The 27,402-nt window shown below is 40.9% G+C and overlaps 1 protein-coding gene across 1 annotated transcript in view; it reads right to left on the bottom strand.

Moving 5' to 3' along the window:
* Positions 1 to 22,191, bottom strand: part of chm (CHM Rab escort protein) — a 64,607-nt gene extending 42,416 nt beyond the window's left edge. Inside the window, exons 1-5 of the mRNA XM_078412310.1 lie at positions 22,128 to 22,191; positions 11,224 to 11,290; positions 8,886 to 8,958; positions 5,218 to 5,339; positions 255 to 702 (exon numbers count right to left, since the gene is read on the bottom strand). Coding sequence (XP_078268436.1) covers positions 255 to 702; positions 5,218 to 5,339; positions 8,886 to 8,958; positions 11,224 to 11,290; positions 22,128 to 22,191 — 774 coding nt within the window. The remainder of the gene's footprint in view (positions 1 to 254; positions 703 to 5,217; positions 5,340 to 8,885; positions 8,959 to 11,223; positions 11,291 to 22,127) is intronic.
* Between the last annotated feature and the right edge of the window lie 5,211 nt (positions 22,192 to 27,402).

Genomic DNA, 27,402 nt, shown 5'->3' with positions numbered 1-27,402 from the left:
AAAGTTGAAGCAGAGGAAGGTTACGGCAGTGAATAAATATTTCTCCAGGTTGTGCATAATTTCTCAGCATGGGGTCATCTCTGTTCAGTTCTAAGTGCAGGGAAATGAAATCAATGAAGATAGTCCATGTACACAATTTAAAGGCATTTATGGATGTACATCACAGTAAACCATATTTAAGTCCAACTTCTAATTTCCTTGTTCAAATTTATAAACATCTTAAAGTCTTAGTGAAGTGTTAAGAAAGTCATTACCTTTGAAGTCAAATCAATGTTAAATTTCCGTCCATTCTTAATAATTTGTGAGTAAGTCATTATTTTGGTTTGCTTTGTAACTTCTTGAGAAGAAACATCAGGAGCATGTTCTATACTGTCGGTTTTAATTTCACTTGAATCTGCATCAGCAACAATCAATTCTTTGGCCACACTTGTATCACTGGTGGTGGATGAAGGTACATCTGTCGATGAGGGTTTGTTTTCTGGTTGAATTATTTCAGTTGAAATATCCTTTGTTGAAAGTGAAGAATGTTGGTCCTTTATATTTTCTGGATTTTCTTCCTCGCCATTTATAACTTTAGATGTCTGATCTTTCTCATTTTGACTAGTCAATGCTCCTCTATTCACTATCGCACTGTCAGAATCTACATTTGATTGTTTATTTTCAAGTGCTCCTTCTTCTACAACATCTTCCTCTGTAATTGTGCTGTTAGTTAAGACAAAATAATCACAGTCAGAAACACCACATGAAGCATAACAAGGTGGATGCCTTCCTCATCTTCAGTCATCTTCCAATCATCAGAATCCCATTAAATCACTATGACAAGGGGAAAACAAATCACTGTATCTTGAGCTTAATTGTACAAATTTAATTTGAAGGTTGGAGCTCAGCGAAAGAAACCAGTTAAACTGAATAGCCGGCCAAATGGAAGTTAAATGAATTCAATTCAGTCTTTATAGGTAATAATCTAATTACTTAAGGAAAAATAATTGTACATATGGCCTGCTGGAACAGAGATTTAAATCACCACAATGTTAAACTGCTTCAAAAATGAACAGTATCAGAAATTTTGGCCACCAGGTTAAGAATGGGGCATTTTGCTCAAAAAAATGTCCTCATGTTTGCAGTGGCATACTATTTCCTACGCAGTCTCCTGTACCTTTTGCAACACAATGTGTGCACACCAATATCCAGGTTTAATAGTTAACCCATGATGGGAATGTTATCCATTTAAGGTGAATCAAAATGCTCATAGAATCACAGTATTTGGCTTGAGCCCACTACTAGCTCTACACCAGACCAATCTTACTAGTCTTGCTCCCACCACACTTCCATGGATCTGCAAGTAATTTTCTTTCAGATACTTCTCCTTTTGAATGTTACGATTGAATCTGCTTTCACTAATTTTATTAGCAGTGGTCATTCAGCACCATTGAAAGTTGTATTGTGGAGACCAAGATGGAGTTCATTGGGCAGGGCTGTGGGAAGATTCTCATTGGTACTGGTAGCAATCTTCGAGAGTGAAGATTTGAGAGTCCATGGAAATTGAAAAGAGAATAAAGAGAATAAAGATTCATCTCACCAAATCATGCACCCAAACTCACCTCACCCATATCAGACATTGTCATGCATGGCCCATAATTGAAGTTTTTTTTTTCCCAGGACTCCACAGTACCAATTACCAGTACTAATTCAACATTACACCTCATCTTATCGTTCCCCAGCTTTGCACTGCCCACTATCTGCTTCCCAAAAATCCACAAACATGACAGCCTTGGCAGCCCCATTGTTTCTGTGTATGCCTGTTCCATAGAATTCATTTCCAAATACCTTGATTACATCTCAACTCCCCCCCCCACCCCAATGTTCAGTCCTTTCCGGCCTACACCAAAGACACCTTCAGCTGTTCAATATTTTCAATTTCTAGACCTCTATTGCCTTATCTGTACCATGTCCAGTCCCTTTGCACCTCCATCCCCCATCAGGAAGGTCTCAAGGCCCTCTGTTTTTTCCTTGAACAGAGACTAAATCAATTTCCCTCTACTAACACTCTCCTCTGTCTGGTGGAACTTGTCCTCACTCTCAACAGTTTTTTGACTGCTCTCACTTCAAGTTAAAGTTGTAGCCTTGGGCACTCGTATGGGCACCAACTATGACGGCAATTGCGTTGGTTATGTCAAAGTCGTTTTTCCACAATATACCGTCTCCATCCCCCAACACATGTTCCGTTACATTGATTGCATTATGGCTGCGAACTGCACCCTTGCAAAACTTTATCTGACAACGTGCCCATGAAATCCCTCCCGCCCATCACTTGTATCTACCCATCCCTTGCCAGGCTTTGTCCTGCTCCCTCTCTTACAGCTTTTCTCGCTCTCCCCACCCCCAAATCAGTCTGAAGAAGTGTTCTGACCCAAATTGTCACCTATGGGCTCCAGAGATCTTGTCTGACCCGCTGAGTTACTCCAGCACTGTGTTTCTTTCATCCATCATTCCATTTATCCCACTACCTTCATATTCAGTCCATGGTTATTCCACAATCATCCAAGAGGCTACAATATCTATATCCACTCATTCATATCCACTGCTCCAGAGGTCAGCCAGCCAAAATCTGTCAGGTATGATTTCAGAACTAGATTATTCACCAGTAAAGGTCTCTTCAATTAAGGATCTACACCCATAAAAAAAATCAATTTCTAAATACTATTTAATGGATTCCTCCCAGATTAACAAGCAATCAGTTGGCACAGTAAACAAGTGCAATAACCTGCAGCACACATCAATAAGTTGCACTTGGATAAACCGATACCCAGAATGCAAGATTTATGCATTGTAATAGATCCCTTTGAGTACAGGTAGTTCTGCAAAAACAATGTTCCCAAGAAACCTCGTGTTATAGAAAAGCGCATTCAGAAAACAATTGTCAATGGGGAAATAGGAGTTAGGGACAAGAGTGTTTCAGACTCACAATAACAATGTGATTTTCCTCCCCACAGGATTTTCAATAGCTACCAGTTTATTTTTGTTACTGCAAGCTAGAAATTCTGACTGAATTTTGCATTGTTTAATATAATATACAGTACAGGGGCAGGCCCTTCAGCCCACAATTGTGCCAAATGCTAAACTAATCTCATCTGTCTTCATATGATCCACACTCCTCTATATCTATGTGCCTATCAAAAGCCTTACAAATGCCACTATTGTATTTTTCACCACCAACCACTAATGGCAACGCATTCCAGAACCACCACCCTGTGTAAAACAGAGCATCCAGTACAGAGGATAGTTGCAAAGTTTTCAGCAGAAGCATTGTCAATGTCGAAGGCCATCTGAAGTGTTACTGACAATGATGACAATATCTTTGGCTTTGGCTTCTGCCTACACCTTTTTTTGGGGTCAGAGAATGTGTAATTATTTTGTTTTATTTTTGATATAATGATTTCGTACTATTTAACTTTCACAATTGTATGGTTAATCTGTTGTATTGTATTGACTGGGGAAAAAAAAAATAATGATAATAATAAAATGTCCGATTACTGCACATCACATTAAGGGATGCAATTACACTCCTAGATTTTTCATTTGAACGCATCTTAACATGTACAGCATCCAAAATAAACATGTTTAAAACAGGCTCTAGGGTATATGTACTTTGATTCCATTGCCACACAAGCACTGAAAAGGTGCAAAAGCCAAATTGGATAATAGTTGTGCTATCTGGCATCACCAGAGTGCAGCTAACAGTGCTGGAAAACAACACTCCTTTTCTCCATTATTACATGAGGAACCCCCGCAATTGCTGTTTCTCAATCAGTGTCCTCAATTGCTGTCCTCACTCATATGCACAAGCCCACTTCCCCAGAATTAGCCATACTGGTTTGTAACTTGAAGTATGCACCTGAGCCATCAAGGGCACAAATTTACTCTGCACAACCCAGGATGACCTTAAAATCTCAACGGGTGCCAACCTTTCAACACCCAGACTGTAGCCAGAAGGAAAACAGAGCTTTAGAGTCATTTACATTATTATACAATGTGCTGCCAATAGTTATACTAAAACTAATGTACACATACGACTTAAATATCTGTCAGCCATTTCCACAAAAAAAAATCAAAAACATGTCAATGTGAAAATACAGAAGTTCAAGGAAGATGTAATCGAGATGGGCAACATTTATAAGGGGAAGGGTCTAAATCCTGTCAGACAAGTTTATACCCGAAGCCATAAAATGAAAACAAAAATCAGAGGGTAGTTGAAAAATGTGAACTGGTGACAGTTCAAAAATGTGAACTGGTGACAGTGCTTGAAAAGGTGGTGGAGGCAGAGCACATGAAGCGTTTTGTTAGGCACCTGGAGGTAGGTTGTAGCACATCAAGTCTGTAAGGTCATATATCCGAGAACAGGACAGCAGGATTGGTTTGCTAGTTTGGTTATGGTGCGTATCAACGCCTACCTCAACAAGAACCTGGACCACAATTGCGTCAGAGGATGTGGTCACACTGGCTCTCCACTGGACCATTTGGACAATAAAAACATACGTCAGACTATTGTTCATAGAATACAGCTCAGTGTTCAACAATCATTCCCTCCAAACTGATTACCAAGCTCAAGTCTGAAGGAGGGTCTCGACCCGAAATGTCACCCATTCCTCGCCAGAGATGCTGCCTGACCCGCTGAGTTACCCCAGCATTTTGGATCTACCAAGCTCAGGGAACTGTCTCTGCATATCCCTTTGCAACTGGATCCTTGACTTCCTCAACAGACCACAATCAGTACTAATTGGCAACAACACTTCCTCTTCGATAACCATCAGCAAAGGAGAACCTCAAGGCTGCATGCTCAGCCCCCTCCTCTACCCCACAACCACATTGATGTCAATGTCAGTAAAACCAAGGAACCAATTGTTGTCGTTGGAAGAAGGTCTTCATTGATGGGATGGTTGTGGAGAGAGTCAAAAACCTCAAATTCCTGAGTGTGCATATCGCTGAAGATCTGTCCTGGACCCAACACATTAATGGAATCATAAAGAATGCCCATTAGACGATTGAGGAGCATGTCTCCATTTCACTTCTGTATGTTTGTACAGAGGACTGAAGAATTACATGCTTAGAAAAGCCAAATGTCAAAACAAATTCTGGCTTATTATTTGTTTTATATGAATAAGTGCAAAAAACAATACTGTCATGAAATTCAATGAAAAATCTTTTCAAAATACACACCTTGCAAAGCAGAAGACTTCCACATTCTCAATGGTCTTATCTATTTGGTCAAGTTGAATAGCATCTTCTCCTTCCAGTATCTTGTCTTTCCAGTTAACTCCTGCATTGCTGGAGGTTTGTCCCTGACAAAGTATTAAAATCACGTGAAAGAAATGTAAGCATTGACAAATACATGACAAGTTAAAATTGGTAGCTTGGCAAAGGTGGAGGGAACTACAAAGTACAAAGTCCTTTTTACATCAAAATACAATTAAAATTAATACATACTTATCTGTAGATGTCTGCAAGGAATGACGTAAAAATTGGGCAATGCGATTTTGATGAACTGCAGTTCAATTCACTGAACTTGCCAAAATTGTCTTTTTCAACTCAAAATTCCAGGCAAGTTTCTTATTAGTTGTTCTCTAATTAGAATTTGACCATCAGGTTCCTATCAAATCTTTAACTCCCTCAACTTAAACCATGTGATCTAGTTCCTGATTCCCCTAGATTGGAAAATAGACTGTGCATTCACTCCATCTATTCCCCTTGTGATTTGTGCACCTCTAAAAGATCACCCCTCAGCCTCCTATGCCCCACAGAGAGGAGCTTGTCCAACCTCTCCCTATAACTCAGTTGTATGGAATATCCTCACAATCTTTCCAGCTTATTGGAATCTTTCTATTACAGGGTGACCAATATTTTGTACAACTGCAACATAATGTCCCAACTTCTATACTCAATGCCCTGACTGATGAAGGCCAAACACCTACTTCACCATTTTGTTGAGGGAACTACGTACTTATACTTTAGATTGTGGGCAATAACGAAGCATCTAATTGGAACAAAGTTGACATTGCTCCAAATTAATTTTATGCATGGGGATAAGAACAGAAGAATAATGGGCACAAATGAAGGAAATTGGTGAAACAGAGTGTCCCATGTAGCATTACCATCAGTAATGGTACAATGATCAGAAAATTATATGAAGCAAAGGATATGCAATAAGCTATAATTAGAAGAGGAAATGCCTGCTGTTGAATGTAGTTTGGCTCAAAATTCCCATTAAATGGAGTTAAGAAAAAATGAGGATCTAAAAGGCCTTGCAACCAATGGCTTAAAAAAAAAAGGTATAAAGTAAATTCAGTTTTGAAATGGCACTGTAAAATCTAACATGCCATATTATGGGCTTCAATATTTGAAATACCAGAAATTTGCCTAGCTCTGAAAGAGGTCAAAGGGCACAGCATGAAAAGGCAAAACGTCCAACAATTTCCTGATTGTACTCTGACAACAGAGTCAGAGTCCACAGAGCAAACCTGTAGTGATAACTGGGGAATACATTCAAAGAACCTTGGCAGGGCATTCTCTTCCTTGTGATCTCAATGGAGGAAAACAGCTGTTAGGAATGAAGTTTGGAAGTATTTGCAAATTATTTAAAGAAATTCAAACAATTAAAATTAAGTACTTGCTTTTAAAATTATTTTTTCACTTTAAATCATATATTGGAATCTTTTTTTCAATGTTGAAATGTTTTAATGTACCTGGTAAAGAAATCGAGCACAGCATAACCCACTGTCTGTTTTATCAGTGCATTATTGCACAATCACAACTTCCCATGTGACAGGACTAGCAACCAGAAAGCACTTCTGAGCTTCTCAACCATCTTTGGAGCAGGCACTTTGCGGCAAATTACAAGAAACAACAGCAAATAAGGATTACTAATAAGGATAGAAATCGCAGAGTTGAAACCAAGAATCTCCACAAGGATAATAACAAGATTAACTCAGTGGTAATGTCCATTTTCTTCCTGCTTTAGCTTGATAAAAGAGGTGCTTCAAAGTTTCTAGGGATCTTTATGGACATAAAAATTACAAGGGCAAAGTATAACATATGAATTTTACCCCTACTTTCACTAAGCCACAGTGAATCATGCACATCTGCCCTGCAAAAATGTTCCACGTAGCTCCAAAGTTCATAGCTGAACCATGAAACAGTGCCACTGGACTACCAGCAAGTTCAAGTGGAGCAATTTAATGTATGACTAACCAGGAGTTAAAAGCATATTCTACAGAGAAGGGGAAATGGATAACCAGGTAACAAAGTGGAAAAGAAAAATTGCGATTTTTTAAATTCAAATTTCAGATGAAAGCACTTCAGATAACTGCTATTCTCCAGCAGTGCAAATTAAAAAATCAACTGACAAACATTTCATATGCATTGATAACAGGTCATCAAACTTAAACTGTGCATATAGTAACTCGATACCTAGAGCCCAACATTCTAGTTCAGGTAAAATAATTTTTAAAAGATACTAAGAAACATATTGGCCTGCACTGTGCCACGTTTTGCCAAATGTTCTGACTGGAGTCACCATGAATCAGCCTTTTAAATAACACTAGACTGAGGTGGACCCACTGGGTCCAAATCTCTCCTGCGGGCATCTCCTGGGGCAACCCTCTCCAACTGACGAAGCCCATTGCCGGGCGGGCCAGAGGGGACAGGGAAGGGGAGCCACTCACCTCGGCCCTGTGCCACGAGCGCTGCAGCCAGAGCGAGCCGTGGACCCAAAGCCTCTCCTGCAGCAAGGCGGCGATCATCGGCGAACAGTTAGTGGCGAAGGCCATCTTGTTGGACCTTCTGCCGCCACGCTGCACCACGGGAAGGTCAGGCGCGGGGCATGCCAGGAAGGGCGCCCCCTCGCAAACAACGAACCCAAGGAAACTTCCCTCCTCGCCGCCACTCATCCCGGGGAGAGAGGGTGGGGGGGGGGGGGTGGGAGAGAGTCAGGGTAGAGGGAGCAGCAGGTGAGAGCGGGAGCACGGGGAGGGAGGGTGTCAGAGGGTCCGGCGAAGGAGCGCCGCCACTTGCGGGGGCTGCTCCCTCCCTCTCTCTCCCCTCTCCCTCTCTCCTAGTGAGAGATCTGCGTGGCTCCTCCACTCTCTTCTCTGGCCCCGTCTCCCTCAAACGCGGCAAAATAAGAACAAACACAAGTGAAACTTCCCTCATCACCGCCACTGCTAACCCCGGGGATGCGGGGCTTCTGAACAACAACTACACTTGTGTTTGTTGTTATTTCGCTGCGTTAGAGGGAGACGGGACCGGGGAAGAGAGTGGAGGAACGGCACAGATCTTGCTGGTTCTGGGAGAGCAGGAGAACGGAGAGAGGGGGGGAAGAGAGGGAGGGAGGGAGCAGCACCCTGCAACTGGCGGCGCTCCTTCACTGGACCCTCTGACACCCTCCCCGCGCTCCTGCTCTCAACTGCTGCTCCCCCTCCCCCCCCCCAAGTGGTGTTTACTGTATTTTTTCTGCTTTATAAATAATTGTACACCTACGGTATATATATTCCAATATTTCAAGCTCTTTTTAAAAATTGAATATTATTTATTTGTTGCCATATAACCCTAATGTAAACTAACCTAACCTAGTTTAACCTTTCCTAATCTAACGTAACCTGGTCTAAACTTTTTTGAGTTCATTACATTTATAAAACTCACACTTTATTTTTTCCCTACGGCCCGCAAAAATGTGCCAAATATATAATGCGGCCCTAATGCTGAAAAGTTTGGAGGCCCCTGATCTAGGGGAAAGCAGGCAGCTAGTGGTGATTCTAGACAGCTGCCCTGGTCAAGCATGATCAAGCCCATTAAAAACCATTCTCATGCAAACTGCTAAAGAAACAACTCACTCTGCATTCTTCAATCCAGGATAGCAATCCAGAAAAGCTAAAACTGGCCCAGTCTCCTCCATAATAGTTATTTCTGCATGGGATTAAGAGAAACGTTTATTAATCATGAGGTAGAAGATGCTACTTCTGACATATTGGTAAATCATCTTGAATTTTTTATTTGTTCATATTGTTTAAACACTGCTGACAAAGCTGACATTTATGCTAACTGCCTAAAAGATTTCAGAGACCAATCACAAGTCATCCACATTCGAATCACATGTTATGGTAAATGATGGTTTGTCCCAAAGAACTTGCTTATCTAACTTATTTCCACCACAAGCAGATCACAACCTAGTTTTGGTGAATAAAATGTATAGTAAGGGAAGAACATTTGGGGACAGTATATACAATGTAGAATAGTTCTGGACCAGGGAAGGGATAGAGATTTCCTTAATGTACAACATTAGTGAACCAGATTTTACAAAAGCAAATTTCACGATCACCCCTACTGATGCTCGCGTTTTAATTCCAAAATTGATTACTTTAAATTAAATTCCACTGCTATTAAATACAGTATGAGCTTCTATTAATACGCCAGCCCTTGTTTCGCAAGTCAACTAATATGGAAACCAAACTATAGTTGTTACCAGTACATTCAGAAATGGAGGGGCCCTGCTTGTTTCTAACAAAACAGAGGGACAGCACAGAGCCACAGGGTTAAAATTAAACTGAAGCAGTGGCAGTATCGAGTGATAAACAGGAATTTAAAAAACAAGTGACCACAAACACAAACTTGTGCTGCACACACGTTTTTAGAAACTGTTAATTGCACAAAGTAACCTGTCACCCATGTTTTGAAGGAGCAAAATTGAAATTTTAAATATTGCTAATTTCAAAATGAAAAATAAAACCTCTGCTCCTCTAGCATGTCAGGCAAGTGAGCTTTCCACAACCAAAAGGTCATTAAAAACTGTGTTTTTCTGATTTATCGTTATTAAAGTGTAAACTTGCAGCAGCATCTTGCAAACGTATGTGCAGCTAAATAAATTCAGCAAGTTGCTGTTCAGGTTGCTTCTCCAAAAGCAGCTTACTAACAGCATCTTATAGGTATTGGAATGGATGGTGTGTGAAGTTAATGTATTATGATATTTAATAAACCTTGCCAGAAAATATGAATGCTTGTCCACTTACTTATTGATTTATGTTGGATAGCCAAGTATTAATTTGTGTCACAAAGTATCTTTGACATTGGAAATTAAATTCTTTCAAGTGTGGACTCTGAAATACAACTACTTTTGCCCCTTTTCCCATCCTGATCTCACTCTTTATCCAATCTTCCCATTTTTCCCCATTCTGTACTTGATTCATAGTGAATTTTAATTGTTCAAGCTGATACTCCTGGTTCAGACTTTGCAATATTCTTCAATCCAATTGGCAAAAGAGAAACACCAATCACAAAAGATCCCAAATCCACCATAGAAGGCAGGATACCAAAATGACCGTCTTGTTACACAGTTGGATTGTACTGTGTCTAGCATACTACTTAACTTCTGATCACGTCGAGTGCCAACCTACATTAATCTGTTATTGTTAAGATTAACCACCCCATACACGAGCGCTACAAATCAGAACACTAGACATCACGTGGAGGTTCCAAAGATTCTGATGACATTTGGCCACTCTCCACACTTAGTTTTTTTAAAACCAGGCTTCAAATAAATGAATGCATGCTTATATGTTTCTGATTTGAGCATATTAGTGCACACAAGTACATGGCACATAAGTATCTATCAATGCATATATGTACAAGATAAACTTAATTTGTAACGAGCAAGGAATTAGCAGTTTGCCAAGCTGCCGCCAGTCAGAACCAAGTACAAATGCAACCCAGCAAAACTAAGGTGCAATATTCAACAGTAAGTCTGTTGGCAAATGTGGATATCGATTTACCCAAGAGCACAGAGTCTGTTCATGTGCTTGATGCTCACTACCTGTATGAAATTAATTTAAATCAATACACCTTTAGCTACTTCTTGCTAATTTAAATTATATTGCCACCGTCTCTAGAGGTCAATTTTACAATTACCCATTTAAAATAAAAATGTACTTAATGGATTCAAAGACCTGGCCATTTGCTGAAATAAAATATAAGATAATTATTTGGTTAAAAAAATTCTGCCTTTCACTTTTGCTAAGTAAGTTACTTTAAAAGCAAGAACAAATTAAATGTTACCTATTCTTTTGGAGTAATTTTTGAGAACAAAAGATTCTAGAATCTATAGATGGATTTTTCATCAACTTGGGACAGACTCTGATAATTGATTTGGACACATGATGAAAGATCATAATTGCTCACCTGTCAACATGAAGAACTTTCTTGCCGATTCGAGAATAGGCAGCTGCAATGATAGCTTCTTGTAGACCTGTGACAGCAACAAATTTAAAGGCATTATGTAATTGTCATACAGTGCATTGCTCAACTACTGCCCAAAGCACTGAATGCTATGAACACTTTACTGTTAAAGCAAACCTGGGGGGAAAAAATCAATTTAACTTTTGTTTCTGCACTGAGGTTAAGAGGGTTTAAATAAAATTAAATTTCATTTCATTTAGACAGCAAAGTGGTGTAAAAAGGTAGCCGAGTAACTCGAGCTCAATCCAGAACTTTGGTGCTACATTCTATAACCCCAAAGATTCTTCCAGGTCTTCTGGTTTCCTCTCATATTCCAATAAAACGTGCAAGTTGGTAGGTTAATGAACGATTGTACATTTCATCAAGTGGAGGTTGGTGGTAAGAGAGTCAGAATGGAATTGATGGGCATGCGAGGCAAAAGGCTACAGGGAGGTAATGGAGAATGGAATATGTGGGATAGCTCTAAAATCCATCACAGATTCTGTAGGTTGAGCAGCCAGGGTGTCAGTGCAAAGGAGGTGAAGGATGAAGAGCGCTAGAAGGACCAAGTGAATGGGGGGCACAGGGTCAGGTGAGACTTAGAGGCAGGATCTGTTGGAGAAGGGAGAGTTGTTGGGAAGAGTTGCAGAGGAGAGGCAATGCAAAAACAAAATGCAGCTGTGTCTATAAGTCGTGGATGCAGTAGAACTAGGTTTCAATAGTTTTGCACCATCTTGTTATTACATCAAGACTCTTGATTTCTCAAGCCTACTGTGGTAGATGGATGCACAATAGTCACACCACATTAAAAGAATTCAGGCACAGGCAATTTCCACTGCTTGGAAAACAAATGGAAACAAGTCATCCTCGTTTGGAGGTTATTGGCAAGTTAAATGAATAGACAAGGACATGGGAGAAGGAATGTAATGTAGTCAAATGCAAGATCATCCACTTTGGCAGAAATAATAAATTCAAAAGACAAAAGATTTATTTTATAAATGGTGAGGGATTGACGTTCAATGAGACCTATTTGCCCTTGTACATGACAGAGTTAATGTGCCAATACAGCAAGTAATTAGAAAGGCAAATGAAACATTAGCCCCTATTGCAAGAAGATTTCAGTACAAGAGAGATGTTTTATTCTAATTATGTACTTTCCTTTATCATGTTCTGGTCTAACATTGCAAAGATTCACCAGATTGCTTCCAGAGGTGAATTATTCTCAGAGGAGAGATTAAGCAGAATGGGTTTATACTCCAGTTCAGAACAACAAAGGGATCTAATGGAAATATGGAACATTTGCCCAAGGATTAAAGGATCTGGACTTATCTGCCCTAGCTGGAGTGTCTGGAGCCAGTGATCAAGGCCTCAAAACTAAAAGGATTGACCAGAATTGAGAAGAAATTCACTCAGAGCAGTAAATCTTTGGAATCCTCTGCCCTCTACTCAAACTAACATCTCTCAGAGGGCAATGTCCTTTTCAGCAGGCCATTGAATTCAGGGTTAGAATGTGCCTAACCATTTCCAAACGGAATTAAAAAAAAGAGTTAAAATCTGATTTGAACGCTAACTCTTGGATATCTGCAAAGTACTAAGATATCTGATCTGTTTAGACAGCATGCAAAGCAAAGCTTTTCACTGTCCCTCGGTATATGTGATAATAATAAATTTAAACTTGGCAATTATGCCATAGGATTTGCACTTAATGTGTTTCTTTACAGTTTGAGTAGAGGGTGTTGAATTTTGTCTTCAATTACTTGTGTTGGAACAGATGGAAGCTAACCTTTTATTTTCCGAGGACATTAAAGGCACCAGTACATCTTTAGGTACAAATGCGTTGAAGTTTACTTGCATCTGAAAGCAAAAAGCTCCTTTAATCACTCACAATGTAAGCAGCTCTCTACCAATCTTCAGCAGACCTATTTGAATAAAATCTCCTATTTTACATTCTGAATCTCTACATGTGAAAGCCCAGCTGCAGATATTTCTACAAGATTGAAAAACATGGAATAAACATAAATCAAATAAAGGAATGATAGACAATGGGATCGAGAAGAATAGAAATATCAAGTACCATTAGCAGTGTGCTGAACACATTTTAAATCCATCTTGGGTCACAAGGTCCCTTTTATCTCAGATTATAATCATGATCCAAGTGGATGACGTGAATAGCTGGAGTTTATTGTATTGTACATTTTACTGTTTATTTTAAATGGTCTTGGAATTAATAAAATAGTTCAACAATAGGTCTTTTCAATTCACTATAAACAACATTCTGAAGTTTGCGATGTTTTATAAAAATACTGAGTGTAATGTTTGCTAATACTGACATAGATGCGTCTGAGAGAATACAGTCAATCATGTCTCTCAACATTAATGTATCTGTTTAATCTGTGGGCAATCTACAAACTGTCTAGGCATTACAGTGGCGCAGTGGTAGAGCTACTGCCTTACAGTACCAGAGACCCAAGTTCAATCCTGACTATGGGTGCTGTAAGGAGTTTGTACGTTCTCCCAATGATCACGTAGGTTTTCTCCAGGTACTCCTGTTTCCTCCCACACGCCAAAGACGTATAGGTTTGGAAGTTAATTGGCTTCAGTAAGATTGTAAATTGCCCCAAGTGTGTAGGATAGTGCTAGTGTACGAGGTGATCGCTGATCGGTACGGACTCGGTGGGCCAAAGTTTCTGTGCTGTATCCCTAAAGTCAACAGACAGTCTGGAGCAAGATATGTTGGCTACAGAGCAAAGAAAACAAATCACACAATTACAAAAAAGATTAAACCCATATCCATTGGCATGGATCTTTGAGTGTTAAATATTCTCAGTTTGAACAATTTAGCCGATGTTGAATGGAGCCAGAGGGCATGCTGCCGGTAACAAAGGAGGACCCAGCGAGGGGGGACTGCCATGAGGGGGGGAACAAAGGTGAACCTGGCGCTGGGATACTTTGTAAGTGCCCTTTACATGGCAACTATTTGCATACCTTGGGTATGGAAGCAAAGAATTTCACTGTGACTTGTCACATGCGACAATAAAGTATTCAATTCAATTCTATAAGCTGATTATGTTTTTTGATTAGGATTCTTGACATCTCTTCCAAAACTTATATAAAATGGGTTTACATTTGAATCTGCTGGTTTTCTTCATGGCATCTTTAAAAAAGGTAACAACTTAATTTACAAAATGTTGATGCTCCAACAACATGCTTTAAAAGTTAGCATAATTGAACCCACAAGTGTACATTTAGACTAGTAACTTGCCCATACCAACCAAGATGCTCCATCTACACTAGTCCCAGATGCCCACGTTTCCCTTATCCCTCCAAACCATTCCTATCCATGTAACTGTCCGAATGTCTCTTAAATGTTGTTATAGTCCCTGCCTCACCTACCTATGACAGCTCATTCCATATGCCCATCACATTCTGTGTGAAAAAGTTGTCTCTCAGGTTCCTATTAAATCTTTTCCCTCTCACCTTAAATGTTTGCCCTCTGGTTCTGGATTTGTTTACTCTGGGTAAAAGTGTGCATTCATCCAAACTATGCCCCTCATGATCTTATACACTGTTATAAGATCACCCTTCATCCTCCTGTGCTCCAAGGTATAAACTTGCCCAACCTCTCACTATGGCTCAGGCCGTCAGGTCCTGGTAACAGACCTCCCAACATTTGATTTTATAAATTCATGATTTTGATGTCCAAAATTCAGAATTTTACATCTAAATTCATAATATGTGCACGTAATGCAACTTTTCAGCAAAAAAAGTGTGCACGCCAAACGCGCATACACATTAATATATACACATTGCGCTCCGTTCATGTGTGAAAAACGACTATTATTTCCAACAGTTGTTGTTCTTGGACTACGTGCACATTGCCCGGCCTATCATGAGTATATTCTGCTATTTATAGAAAGGTTATTGAACAGAAATACTTTTTTCAACACAAAGAAAAAATTGTTTTGTTTTTTCTATTTTGCTTTTTCCTTACACATCCCAATTCTCTTGGTATTGAACAAAAGAACAATGGCGTAAATTGCACGACTAAGTTATGAAGAAAGAGTTTCATTTAAAACCGCACATACCTAAATTTTTATTGAAGACATACTTGCTCCAGTAGTCTTCAATAGGAAATCACAATGGTCCATGTCCCTCCCCACCCTCCCCCCCACTCACCCCCCCCCCCACTCACCCCACCCCCCATTCTCCCCCTCCCCTCCCCTCCCACCCCCCCATTCTCTCCCCACCCCTCCCCCTTCCACTCCCCCTCCCCACCAACCCCCCACCCCCACTCCACTCCCCTACCACTGTCCTCCCACCCCCACTCCCCTGCCCCCACTCCTTTCCTCCTCCCCCCCCACCCCTCCCCAACAACCCAACCCCATCCCCATCCCCATCCACCCACCTCATCCCCTCTCAACATATATATACACAAGATCAGAGTTTTAGTAATGTAATAATGGACAGCTGCATATTGTTTGCACACCGTTCTAAACCACCCAAAACTGAAAATTCCTCAATCCAAATTTATATTGAAATACCAGGTTTTAAAGATTTTAAAAGGTTTTAGATTTGAACATTTAAATTGGAATTGGACAAGTAGAACCTGGTGTACCTTTGGCAACATCAGTTGTAAAGTTATAAGCTGGTCAAGAAAATATGCAAATTACTACTTCAGCATCGTTTTGGTTCTGATTCACATAGCATGTTCATTTTAAACACCTTTCCCTTAACCTCCACCTCCCAAATGTACTAAGGATCCATTAAACAGGGACATTTTACTATCCTGGAAAATATCCTTAGAAACCCAAGTAAAAAGCAATCAATAAACATTTGACCAGATTATATAAATTTGGGCTGTCAGCACGATTCTTCGACATAAACGGAAGATATAGCATTTCCTTACCCTACAATGTAATATAGTAAACTAAAAAAATGAATGCGAATGCAATTCAGAAAGATCGCAATGGTTTTGCTCCATTAGATTTGTAGAGAAAATTATTGACATTCTAAATGTGTACATCCAGAGGAAAGCTTAAAATTTGATCAGTTGATAATAACTCCAAATAACATACAACTTTTAAATTGTGCCAAAGACTTTTGGTAATATTTCAAAACAACCACAATATTTTGTTGCTTTAACTGTAAATTTGCAATGAATCTACCTCTAAAACCAATAAAATGTTGCCAAAGGATAATGAAAATTGTTTTAATTTATACATAACATAGTACTAAAGCAGAAAACTTTCATGTATTAGTTATTTAATGAAAACCAATTAGCAACTTGATCCAAAGGTCACACTTTACCCTTGAATGGCTGAAGTGATACACATAAACACAAGTTAACATTTTATTCACTGCCTTACGAAGACGAGAGCCATTTGTTGCTTTCAGCAAAATTATAAAGCTAAAAGTAATGCTGGGTACAACTATGTCCTTTTGAAATAATATGCATCTCTCATAGTTTGGAATTTTTCCCTGCTAGAGATTCATCTTATTGAAAACCCATCAAACTGCCAGCACTTCAGCAATCATAAAAGATCAAAGGCATTATTCGAAGAGAGGTGCCACATTCCTGTTGTCCTGCTCAAAGTCCCTTCATATAACGGTCATACTCTGATAATCTGGCAAACTCAGGACTGGCAGATTACTGGGTATTGTCCCGATTAATAACTCACTTTACTTAAAAAATGTAACACCCTGTTAGACTACAATTTTCCAGTGAATCCAAAATTGAAAACAAATGGTAAGCAATGAGCCAAATCATCATAATTTCTAAACAGATTGTGAATTATGGGTATTTTATTGGAAGTGGCTCTGTGCTTCCTGCATTATACATCCAAATTATTTCAATTAACTAAAATGCAAAAACAAAAGATGCTGGAAAAAAAGGGCAGGCCACATCAATAGGAAGAGAAACAGCATCAAGAATTCAGGTCCAGGACCCAATGTCAGAACTGATGAAGGCAAAAGTAGCTTGTAAACCTGCAGGGAAGGTGGGTGAAAAGAGGTTTATTATCAGATGAAACCAGGGTGAGCCTGGGCATAAGCTGTGAACAGGGTAGGCTTTCGGGTCAATAATGATTGAGAGCAGTGATAGTGTGAACACACACAAAAGAAGGTGCGAGTTGGAAAATGGAGATGTGGGCATGCTCAGGAGGTCAGGCCCTCCACCCTGTGAAGAAAAACAGGCAGAGCTAATATCACCAATGTATGACTGATAGAGAGCAGAAATCTAGTTAGGGTGGCACGGTGGCAGAGTTGCTGCCCTACAGTGCTTGCAGCTCCGGAGACCCGGGTTCGATCCCAACCACGGGTGCTGTCTGTAGGGAGTTTGTATGTTCCCCCCTTGGCCGCATGGGGTTTCTCCAAGATTTTCGGTTTCTTCCCACACTCCAAAGACGTACAGGTATGTAGGTTAATTGGCTTGGTGTATGTGTAAATTGTCCCTCATGTGTGTAGGATAGTGTTAATGTGAGGGGTGATTGAAACATAGAAAAATAGGTGCAGGAGTAGGCCAGTCAGCCCTTCGAGCCAGCACCGCCATTCAATATGATCATGGATGATCATCTAAAATTAGTACCCTGTTCCTGCTTTTTCCCCATATCCCTTGATTCTGTTCACCCCAAGAGCTAAATCTAACTCTCTCTTGAAAACATCCAGTGAATTGGCCTCCACTGCCTTCTGTGGCAAATTGTGGGAGCACTGGAGGTAAAACAGTGATTCATACCAATGTCAGCACAGTGGTCTTTTTAAAACAAAGTAAAGATGTCTATTTGCCAGTGTCAGAACTCCATGGCTCCGAGGGCTTTAATAAACAAATCCTCTGTGGGGTTGTGCTAAGTAGAATAATACCAGTGCAGTTGAATACCAGCAAATCTGTAATTTAGGTTGAGTTGGCTGTGGTAGGAATGTCAGTCCCTACTTGTCTTTCAAAAATGACAGCCATGGGATCGATGGGATGAAAACATAGTACTCTCCCAAGTTACTGTCCAGGTGGCAAATAAATAACATTCCTATTTTAGTGAGTGTGTCTGTCTCTGTCCGTCCCATTCATTTATTTGCATTGTAGTTCACTTTACATGCTGTGTAGTAAAGCTGTGTAGTAAAGCTAATTAATGCTTCGATTTTATATTTCCAAGTTTTTTTCTCAGTTGGTCCCTGTAGACAAATATCAGGGAACCAATGGAACACAGATTCAATTTTTTTATTTGATTTCAGTATGGCATCATTCTTATAACTTTGTTGCATAATTGTACAACTGACAAGTGCACAGCATGTATCTGTACACTGTGGATGGCTCGCTTGTAATCATGTGTTGTATTTATGCTGATTGATTGATTTAAAGATGTTATAGCAGTGCATTTGGAAAGCAGTGACAGGATTGGTCAAAGTCAGCATGGATTTATGAAGGGGAAATCATGCTTGACTAATCTTCTGGAATATTTATAGGATGTAACAAGGAGAATGGATAAAGGAGAGCCAGTGGATGTGGTGTATCTGGACTTTCAAAAAGCCTTTGACAAGGTCCCATACAAGAGATTAGTGTGCAAAATTAGAGCACATGGTATTGGGGGTGGGGTAGTGACATGGACAGAGAACTGGTTGGCAGACAGGAAGCAAAGAGTCGGAATTAATAGGTCCTTTTCAGAATGGCAGGCAGTGACTTGTGGGGTGCTGCAAGGCCCGGCGCTGAGACCCCAGTTATTCACAATATATATTAACAATTGAGACGAGGGAATTAAATGTTACATCTCCAAGTTTGCGGATGACCCAAAGCTCCTGTGAGCTGCAAGGTGGATGCTACGAGGCTGCAGGATGACATGGATTTAATGGGTGAGTGGGCAGATGCATGGCAGATACAGTATAATGTGGATAAATGTGAGGTTATCCACTTTGGTGGCAAGAACAGGAAGGCAAATTATTTTCTGATTGGTGTCAGATTAGGAAGTGGGGAGGTGCAACGAGACCTGGGTGTGCTTGTACATCAGTCACTGAAAGTAAACATGCAGGTACAGCAGGCAGTGAAGAAAGCTAATGGCATGTTGGCATTCACTGCGAGAGGAGTGAATTAGATTTCCATTAGATTTCAACAGTGCTTTCATTCATGGGAATTAATCCAGAGCACACCACATGTACACAATGTACATTATGAGAATGTCTGTAGATGACCTTTCACACACACCAACACTCGTCCACATTTTCTGCAATCTCTCTCCCTCATATTACAAATTTGCACTTCTGTTGACCAGGCTACATTATGCAGCAAAATACCAATAAAATTCCAAAAGATACTTTGACTTCTCTAAACAGGTAAAGTGAATTGGATACACCTCACAAATTATGTCCCATCTTGGCCTTTTGCACTAACTTCCCAGTAGGGAGTTAAAGTCACCCACTACGATAACTTTGTTCCTTTTGCATTTTCCCATAATATGTCTACATGCCTGGTCCCCATCTCTCGCTGGATATTGGAGGGACTATAATACAATCACATTAAAGTGATTGTACCCATCTTATTTTGATCACCATCCTATATTGCCTCAGTGCAAGAACCCTCCAGTCTGTCTTCTCCAAGTGCCATTGTAACATTGTCCCTGATCAATAGAGTAACTCCTCCCCCTCTTTTACCACCCTCTCTATTATATCTGAAACAACAAAACCCTGGGATGTTGATAAGACACAAAATGCTGGAGTAACTCAGCGGGACAGGCAGCATCTCTGGAGAGAAGGAATGGGTGATGTTTCGCGTTGACACCCTTCTTCAGACTAGTCAGGGGAAAGGGAAACGAGAGATATAGACAGTGATGTAGAGAATAGAACAAATGAAAGATATGCAAAAAAGTAACGATGATAAAGGAAACAGACCATTGTTAGTTGTTTGCTCGGTGTGAACAGGAACCTGGTGCAACTTGAGTGGGGGAGGGATGGAGAGAAAGGGAGTGCAGGGGTTACTTGAAGTTAGAGAAATCAAATTCATACCACATAATGTGTAAGCTGCCCAAACGAAATATGAGATACTGTGAGATACTGTTCCTCCAATTTACGATGAGCCTCACTCTGACAATGGTGGAGGCCTAGGACAGAATGGCCAGTGTGGGAATGGGAAGGGGAATTAAAGTGATAGGGATGTTGAGCTGCCTGTTGTCTCTTTCGCAACTAAGTCTCCATAACAGCCACAACACCTCAGTCCCAAGCACTGATCCTGGCACTTAGATCATCTGTTTTACTCACTTCAGCCCATTAATTTAATCATATTCCTTAACCTTATGCTTTGCATGTTCTCTCCATGATCTGCACGGATTTTCTCCGGGAGCTCCGGTTTCCTCCCACACTCCAAAGATGTATAGGTTTGTAGGCTAATTGGCTTGGTATAATTATAAATTGTCCCTAGGGACCAGGATAGTGTTAGTATACAGGGATTGTTGGGCAGTATGGACTCAGTGGGCCGAACGGCGTTTCTGCACTATATCTCTAAACTAAAAACTAAACTAAACCTCACTCTGCCTACTAACCTCTACCTTCCCATCATTTCTTCCATTGGCTGATCTTCTACTTTGTTTCCCACCCCCTTGCACTCTAGTTTAAACCACTTGCAAACCTACCAGCAAACCTCCCAGCAAGGATATTGGTTCCCCTCCAGTTCAGGTACAACCCTTGTGTAGGAAAGAACTGCAGATGTTGGTTTAAAGTCTGAACAAGGGTCTCGACCCAAAACGTCACCCATTCCTTCTCTCCAGAAATGCTGCCTGCCCCACTGAGTTACTCCAGCATTTTGTGTCTGCCTTCGGGTACAACCTTTCCCGCTTGTACAGGTCACCTCTGCCCCAGGAGGCCATAATTGTCCAAAAATCAGAAAGTGGTCACCCATTTACTCTCTGCCCACACTTTAGGTGTGACTGTAACTCCTATCTATGACACACATAGGAGCTCTGGATGAGCCCATGGTCATCTTGCCACTGCTCCAGTTCTCTAATGCAGTCTATAAAGAGCTGCAGCTGGGCACACTTCCCACAGCCATCAGGCATTGTGCAATCTTTATCTGCCACTTAGCACCACAGTACACTTGGCCTCACTTTGTCAGACATATTAATTTGGTGCGAGTCTTCCTTTTCCAATCTTCTCTGCAACTTGTTTTACACGTCATTTTCCATGTTTTGACAAAGGATCTTCCACCTGAAACATTAACTGTTTCTCTTGCTGCACAGATGCTGCCCGTTTCCAGCATTGTTCTTATTTTCAAATTCCCAGCCTTTACATTTTTATTTTTGATTTTCACTTGCTAAATTACTAATAGACAGTGACATTTCTTTCCACAAAACTATCAAGCTATAGAGGAAAAAGGGCGAGTTCACTGATGTTAAATGGTATAGAGGGCACCACAACTTTCCCTATACTTAGTCACAGAGCGATACAGTGTGGAAACAGGCCCTTCGGCCCAACATGTCTCGGCTACACTAGTCCCACCCGCTCGCGTTTGGTCCATGTCCCTCCAAACCTGCCCTAACCATGTACCTGTCGAACTGTTTCTTAAATACTGGATAGTCCCTGCCTCTGGCAGCTTATTCCATAAAGCACTGCACTGTTTGCAGTCATTTTGCGAACTGCTGTGTGATTGAATGTGGTTTTCTGTCGCACTGTTGGCAGAGACCGGCTCTCAGGACGGTCCCACTCCACCGTCACAGCAGGATCGGACTGAGAGCTGGAACCAAGGCAAGGCCCAGCTTCAACACAACTTCAACACAACTAACGTGCGACAGGCTGGGCTTTAGAGCTCCGACACCCACGCCTCAGGCTCAACCTTCCACGTCCGAGAGAAGCACAACGCCGCCAAACGGGACGCCTTGGCTCGCCCCTTCATCGCTTACCTGTACCCAAGACGACCACGTCCAGCTCGACGGGGAGGGAGTCGGCCATCTTGGCGGTGCTCATGTGACGCAGCGTGCGGAAATTGCGACACTTGTCAGTCAGAGGGGAACAGCCCACTTGCCAGTCAACGTGTTTGCAATGATAAAGGCAGAGAGCCTCGCATTTGCAATCGTGCTGGCTGCAAGACATGAACGTGGAATTCTGCTAACTAGGCGACATGAGACAAACCTGCATCATACTCCTAATTCTGCGCAGCTACACATTGCGAAGTCGATAAATGACATCTCAGCAATAACTTGAAACTGCCGCTGTTTTGCAATTTGATTTTGGAAAAATAGCTTCATCAGTTATTTATTAATAAGTACGCCAGGCGTGTAACAATATGACACTGACTGTCCTAATCGACTGTATTGCACTTGTTTAATTTGAAATCATATTGAACCTAGTACTCTGCACATTTTTGCAAACTATTCAAATCTTGTTTCTGCCACTACCTTCAGGGTTACGCATAACAAACCGTATTTGCTTATTGCCCCAAAACGTCTATTTGAATCTCCGTTTATTTTTGAGAACGCTTAAAGTTGGAAAATTGGATGAAATATTCATAATGTTAGCGCAATTAAACTATTTCTCCCCATTTATTCGACAAAAGTAACGTGCAAAGTTATAGTTCCAAACCATGTTGTTTCAATCAAAACGTTTATCCTATCTAAATGGGAAAAGGACGGGGATTACTCTAAGTAAATACAATGAATTGGAGAAAATAAACTGAACTTCGGTTTAGTCTTACGTTGAGCAACCTAATCTCTAAACCAAAGCTTTTTAATTATCAATCTGAAAACGTTCCATCTACATTAAGTAAATCTTCAGTTTTGTTGAAATACGTGTGCATTGAATGTACGGTTACAATTCTAACGCTCGACGGATAAAGATCATGAGGGTCTTCTGGTATAAAGCAATATATTCAACGTGTTATCTGCACATTTAATTATAATCGCCGGAACCCCACGCACGAGCTGCCTGACAAACACCATAGTCGTATTTAGTTTACAGCGACCACGCGGTGGAACATTAATTTCCTTAAATCGAATAAAAAGTCCTTTACAATAAGAGGTTATTGTCGGTGCGCTTGCTGCGAAAAGTGGTTTTCAATAACTCGAGTTTGGTCAACATGCGATTATCCCTTAATAATGCACGTTTTATGAATTAGAATAGATGGTTTGTATAAAGACACAAGGGACTGCAGATGCCGGAATCCTGAATAAAACACAAATGGCTGGGATAACTCAACGGGTTAAGGCAGCATCTGTGGAGAACATAAATACGAGCCGGGACCCAAAACGTCGCCTGCCCATGTTCTCCAGAGATGCTACCTGACCCACTGAGTTACACCAGCATTTTGTGATTTGTATTTGCAGTGTTTTTGGATATGACTCAAGATACCGACATTGGTCTTATCAACGATCTGGCGAAATGTGTTTAATGAATAAGTTGGTTTCTGTGTGTGTAAGTGTATTGATGTGGCTATCATCACCTCCCGTCTGGACTACTGCAACAGCCTCCTCTATGGCTCACCCTCAAAAATCATCAGTAAACTTCAATACATTCAAAACTCCGCTGCCCGTCTACTCACCCACTCCCCGATCCGTGACCATATCACCCCGTCCTTTACAAACTCCACTGGCTCCCCATCCCCCAGAGAATCCAATACAAAATCCTCCTCATGACCTACAAAGCCCTCCATAACCTGGCCCCATCCTACCTGACTGACCTCCTCCACAGGCACACTCCCACCTGCACCCTCCGCTCTGCTGCTGCCAATCTCCTGTCCCCCCCCCCCCCATCCGGACCAAACTCAGATCCTGGGGGGACAGGGCTTTCTCCATCGCTGCTCCCACCCTATGGAACTCACTACCCCAAACCGTCAGAGACTCCTCCTCACTCACCACATTCAAAACATCACTGAAGTCTCACCTCTTCAGCACTGCCTTCAACCACTGAAGGTCACCTCACCTTCTGTCTCCTTTCTCTGTTCGTTTACTTATTTATCTATTTATTCACTTCTCTATGTTCTAGAAATCCCTGTAAAGCGTCTTTGAGTGTTTGAAAAGCGCTATATAAATGTAATGCATTATTATTATTATTATTATTGTTGAATCAATAGCCCCGCCCTCTTTTAGTTCTCGTTCAGTTTACTGTTTATTTTATCACATCTTTGCCTACAAACATCCCCGACTTCCGCGGCTATGAAGAGGGTAAAATCATTGGGAAATAACAACGAGCATTTTCCGCAAGAGTTTAAAAAAAGTTGTGAATCGTAATTATAACGACCGGGAACAGCGGCTCTGCAGGCGTGAGACAATTGACTAAATAAAAAGTTCCCTTAGCAAATGTGCTTAGTAATCAGCTCAAATATCTTGATATTTTAAGCAGCATTTATGCACGCACGTCATTATTATGACCGACATGACACACTATCCTCGGGATTAACAAATTATCAATCTCCATGCGCAAAAATAAAGTACTGTACTGGAGAAACTCAGGCAGTTACTGTGGAGGGAATGGATTCAAGATTCCAGCAACTGCAGTTTCGGGTGTCTCCATCAATGTGCTCTTGTAAATATAATATTCCGCTGGCAATATTATTATCCTTTTTTTTAAACGATGTGAAAAACCAAGAATATATAACTTGTATTGTAATAACTGCTTTATAGCAAAAAAATGTTCAATGGTTAATTGTTTTCTCTTCAGATTAGTATTCTGTCTTATTTATAATAAATGGTTACGTCCATTGCCGCCGATTATTAACCGGAAATTTAAATGAAATCCTTTAGCTTTTCTGACAAGCCGCATCTGAAGTGATTGAAATAAAAAGTTGGATGAGATTAGCTTACCTGCTTTCTTTCACCAGTCATTATAGTCATTATACACATTGTGAGAGAACGTTTTTAGAGCTCATCATTTAAGAATTAAAATAGTCCTGTTTTCCGCAAGCAAGTCTGATACAGTCACCTCGACTCTTTGCGAGTGTAGCGAGAATCCAATGAGAGACGATTTATCAAAGTAGTTCGTGTTAAAGACAATTGAAAGAAATTGAGGCGATGCAGTTCATTCAAAGGTTCATTTGTCATCTTTGCTATCATTACAAATTATTTTTCTATCGCACACCACATATAAGATTGGCGTATTTGTAACAGGTGTTCATGTTTTATCACCGATATACACTCCAAAGACGTACAGGTATGTAGGTTAATTGGCTGGGTAAATGTAAAAATTGTCCCTAGTGGGTGTAGGATAGTGTTAATGTACGGGGATCGCTGGGCGGCACGGACTTGGTGGGCCGAAAAGGCCTGTTTCCGGCTGTATATATATGATATGATATGATATGATATAAAAGATGTAGAAATAAACGTTCCCGTAAGACCAACTTCCGCGGAACCTGCAGGTGTAATATTCTTGCATTTTCTTCCAAAGACTGATCACGAGTCGGTTAACTGAATTCTTAACATTCTTATGTGGTGTTCTATGCAGTGAGTTAACAGCGATCGATGTTTATTTAATATAGGAATATGTTATTTGCATTAAATTCTCAATATCAACCTGTGGATTGAGTTTGAAAAACAAGCATACGTTTTTTAATGTGTAGGAAGGAACTGCAAATGCTGGTTCAAACCGAAGATAGACACAAAATGCTGGAGTAACTCAGAGGGACAGGCAGCATCTTTGGAGAGAAGTAATGGGTGACGTTTCGGGTCGAAACCCTTAAACGTCACCCATTCCTTTTCTCCAGAGATGCTGCCTGTCCCGCTGAGTTACTCCAACATTTTGTGTCTATATACGTTTTTCATTAGTCTGAAGAAGGGTCTCGACCCGAAACGTCACCCATTCCTTCTCTCCAGAGATGCTGCCTGACCCGCTGAGTTACTCCAGCATTTAGTGTCCATCTTCGATTTAAACCAGCATCTGCAGTTTTCTTTCCTATACGTTTTTTTAAAATTATGCGTATGGCCACTGATACTTCAGAGTATAAGAATGCCAAGGTTGTGTCGGAAGCAGCACTTTTGGGTTTCAGGTATTTCCTCCACTCACCGCATCCCCACCAACCCGCGCAAAAATATACAAGGGATGCGATCGAAAGAATGTCGAAATTAAAACAATCCGAGTTAATTGTGTACGTTTTATCGACACAACGGACCAAAAATCTTCTGAAAAACAATCGCTTTCAATATTCAGATGGATTACGGAGCTGAGTTTACAAGAGCATTAATTGTTCCCCGTCACATCAAGAGTTATCTATTTCTATTGAACTAAAAAGACCGATATTACCGAGCATATCATCTTCGACAGGACATGCAATTAGGCTGCTGCTCCTTATGTTTTCAGTTCTCTTCAGTGAATTACCTCGGGCTGCAGAACTTCGACTCAAACAATAGGCGAAATGCGAGGAGATTGATGTGCAGTGAAAACAAACGTGTTTCGGGTTTAATTTCTTGCTTATTGTATGTTTTATTTAATATTAAATATTAGATTTCTGACCTTTTCTCTCTCCACAGATGCTGCCTAACCTAATGAGTTTTCCAACATTTTCTGCACTAACTTTATCACAATCCATATTTCAAGATCATGACGATGTTTGCTTTTGAAAAAAACAAACTATGTGCAGGGTGAGTTCCATGTGAAAACACGAAGTTGGATCAAGGGCAAATTCCAGTTCCTTTGGATTAAGGATAAAGCGCGTTGTCTCTGAACATCCAACATCCTACATCAGCCTGAAGAAGGGTCTCGACCCGAAACGTCACCCATTCCTTCTCTCCAGAGATGCTGCCTGTCCCGAGTGAGTTACTCCAGCATGTTGTGTCTATCCGCAGTTCCTTGTTTTTACATTCAAAACAAGTGTTTGAACCCATCCTAGAATAATTTACCGTTCAAAAGAATGGCATGAGCAAAATGCCTGTCAGGAAACTCTAGACTTTGAAAGCTGGGCAAACTTTAGGAAACTTAGGGGTGAGTTCAGCTTTAAACACAAACGCAGCGGCTCCTGTTCATTCAGTGATTTATTGATACATGCTCGGCACGTATTTGACGGAGGGCGCCAGTAAACCCCACCCCCTCTCCCCCATTGGCAGAAACGCGGCGCAACCCTGCAATCAGAAGCGTCTCTGCGGCTGCGCCGTTGTGGATTGGCTGCCCGCGACGTCAATCAGGCGAGGGGGCGGGCCCATGCGAAGACTAGGTGACTGCGGCTCCTCTCCTCTGCTCACTACATTACACAGA

The sequence above is a fragment of the Rhinoraja longicauda genome, chromosome 15, assembly GCF_053455715.1.
Source record: "Rhinoraja longicauda isolate Sanriku21f chromosome 15, sRhiLon1.1, whole genome shotgun sequence".
Lineage (NCBI taxonomy): Eukaryota > Metazoa > Chordata > Chondrichthyes > Rajiformes > Arhynchobatidae > Rhinoraja > Rhinoraja longicauda.
The sequence above is the reverse complement of the archived record's forward strand: the minus strand, read 5'-3'. Positions and strand labels throughout refer to the sequence as shown.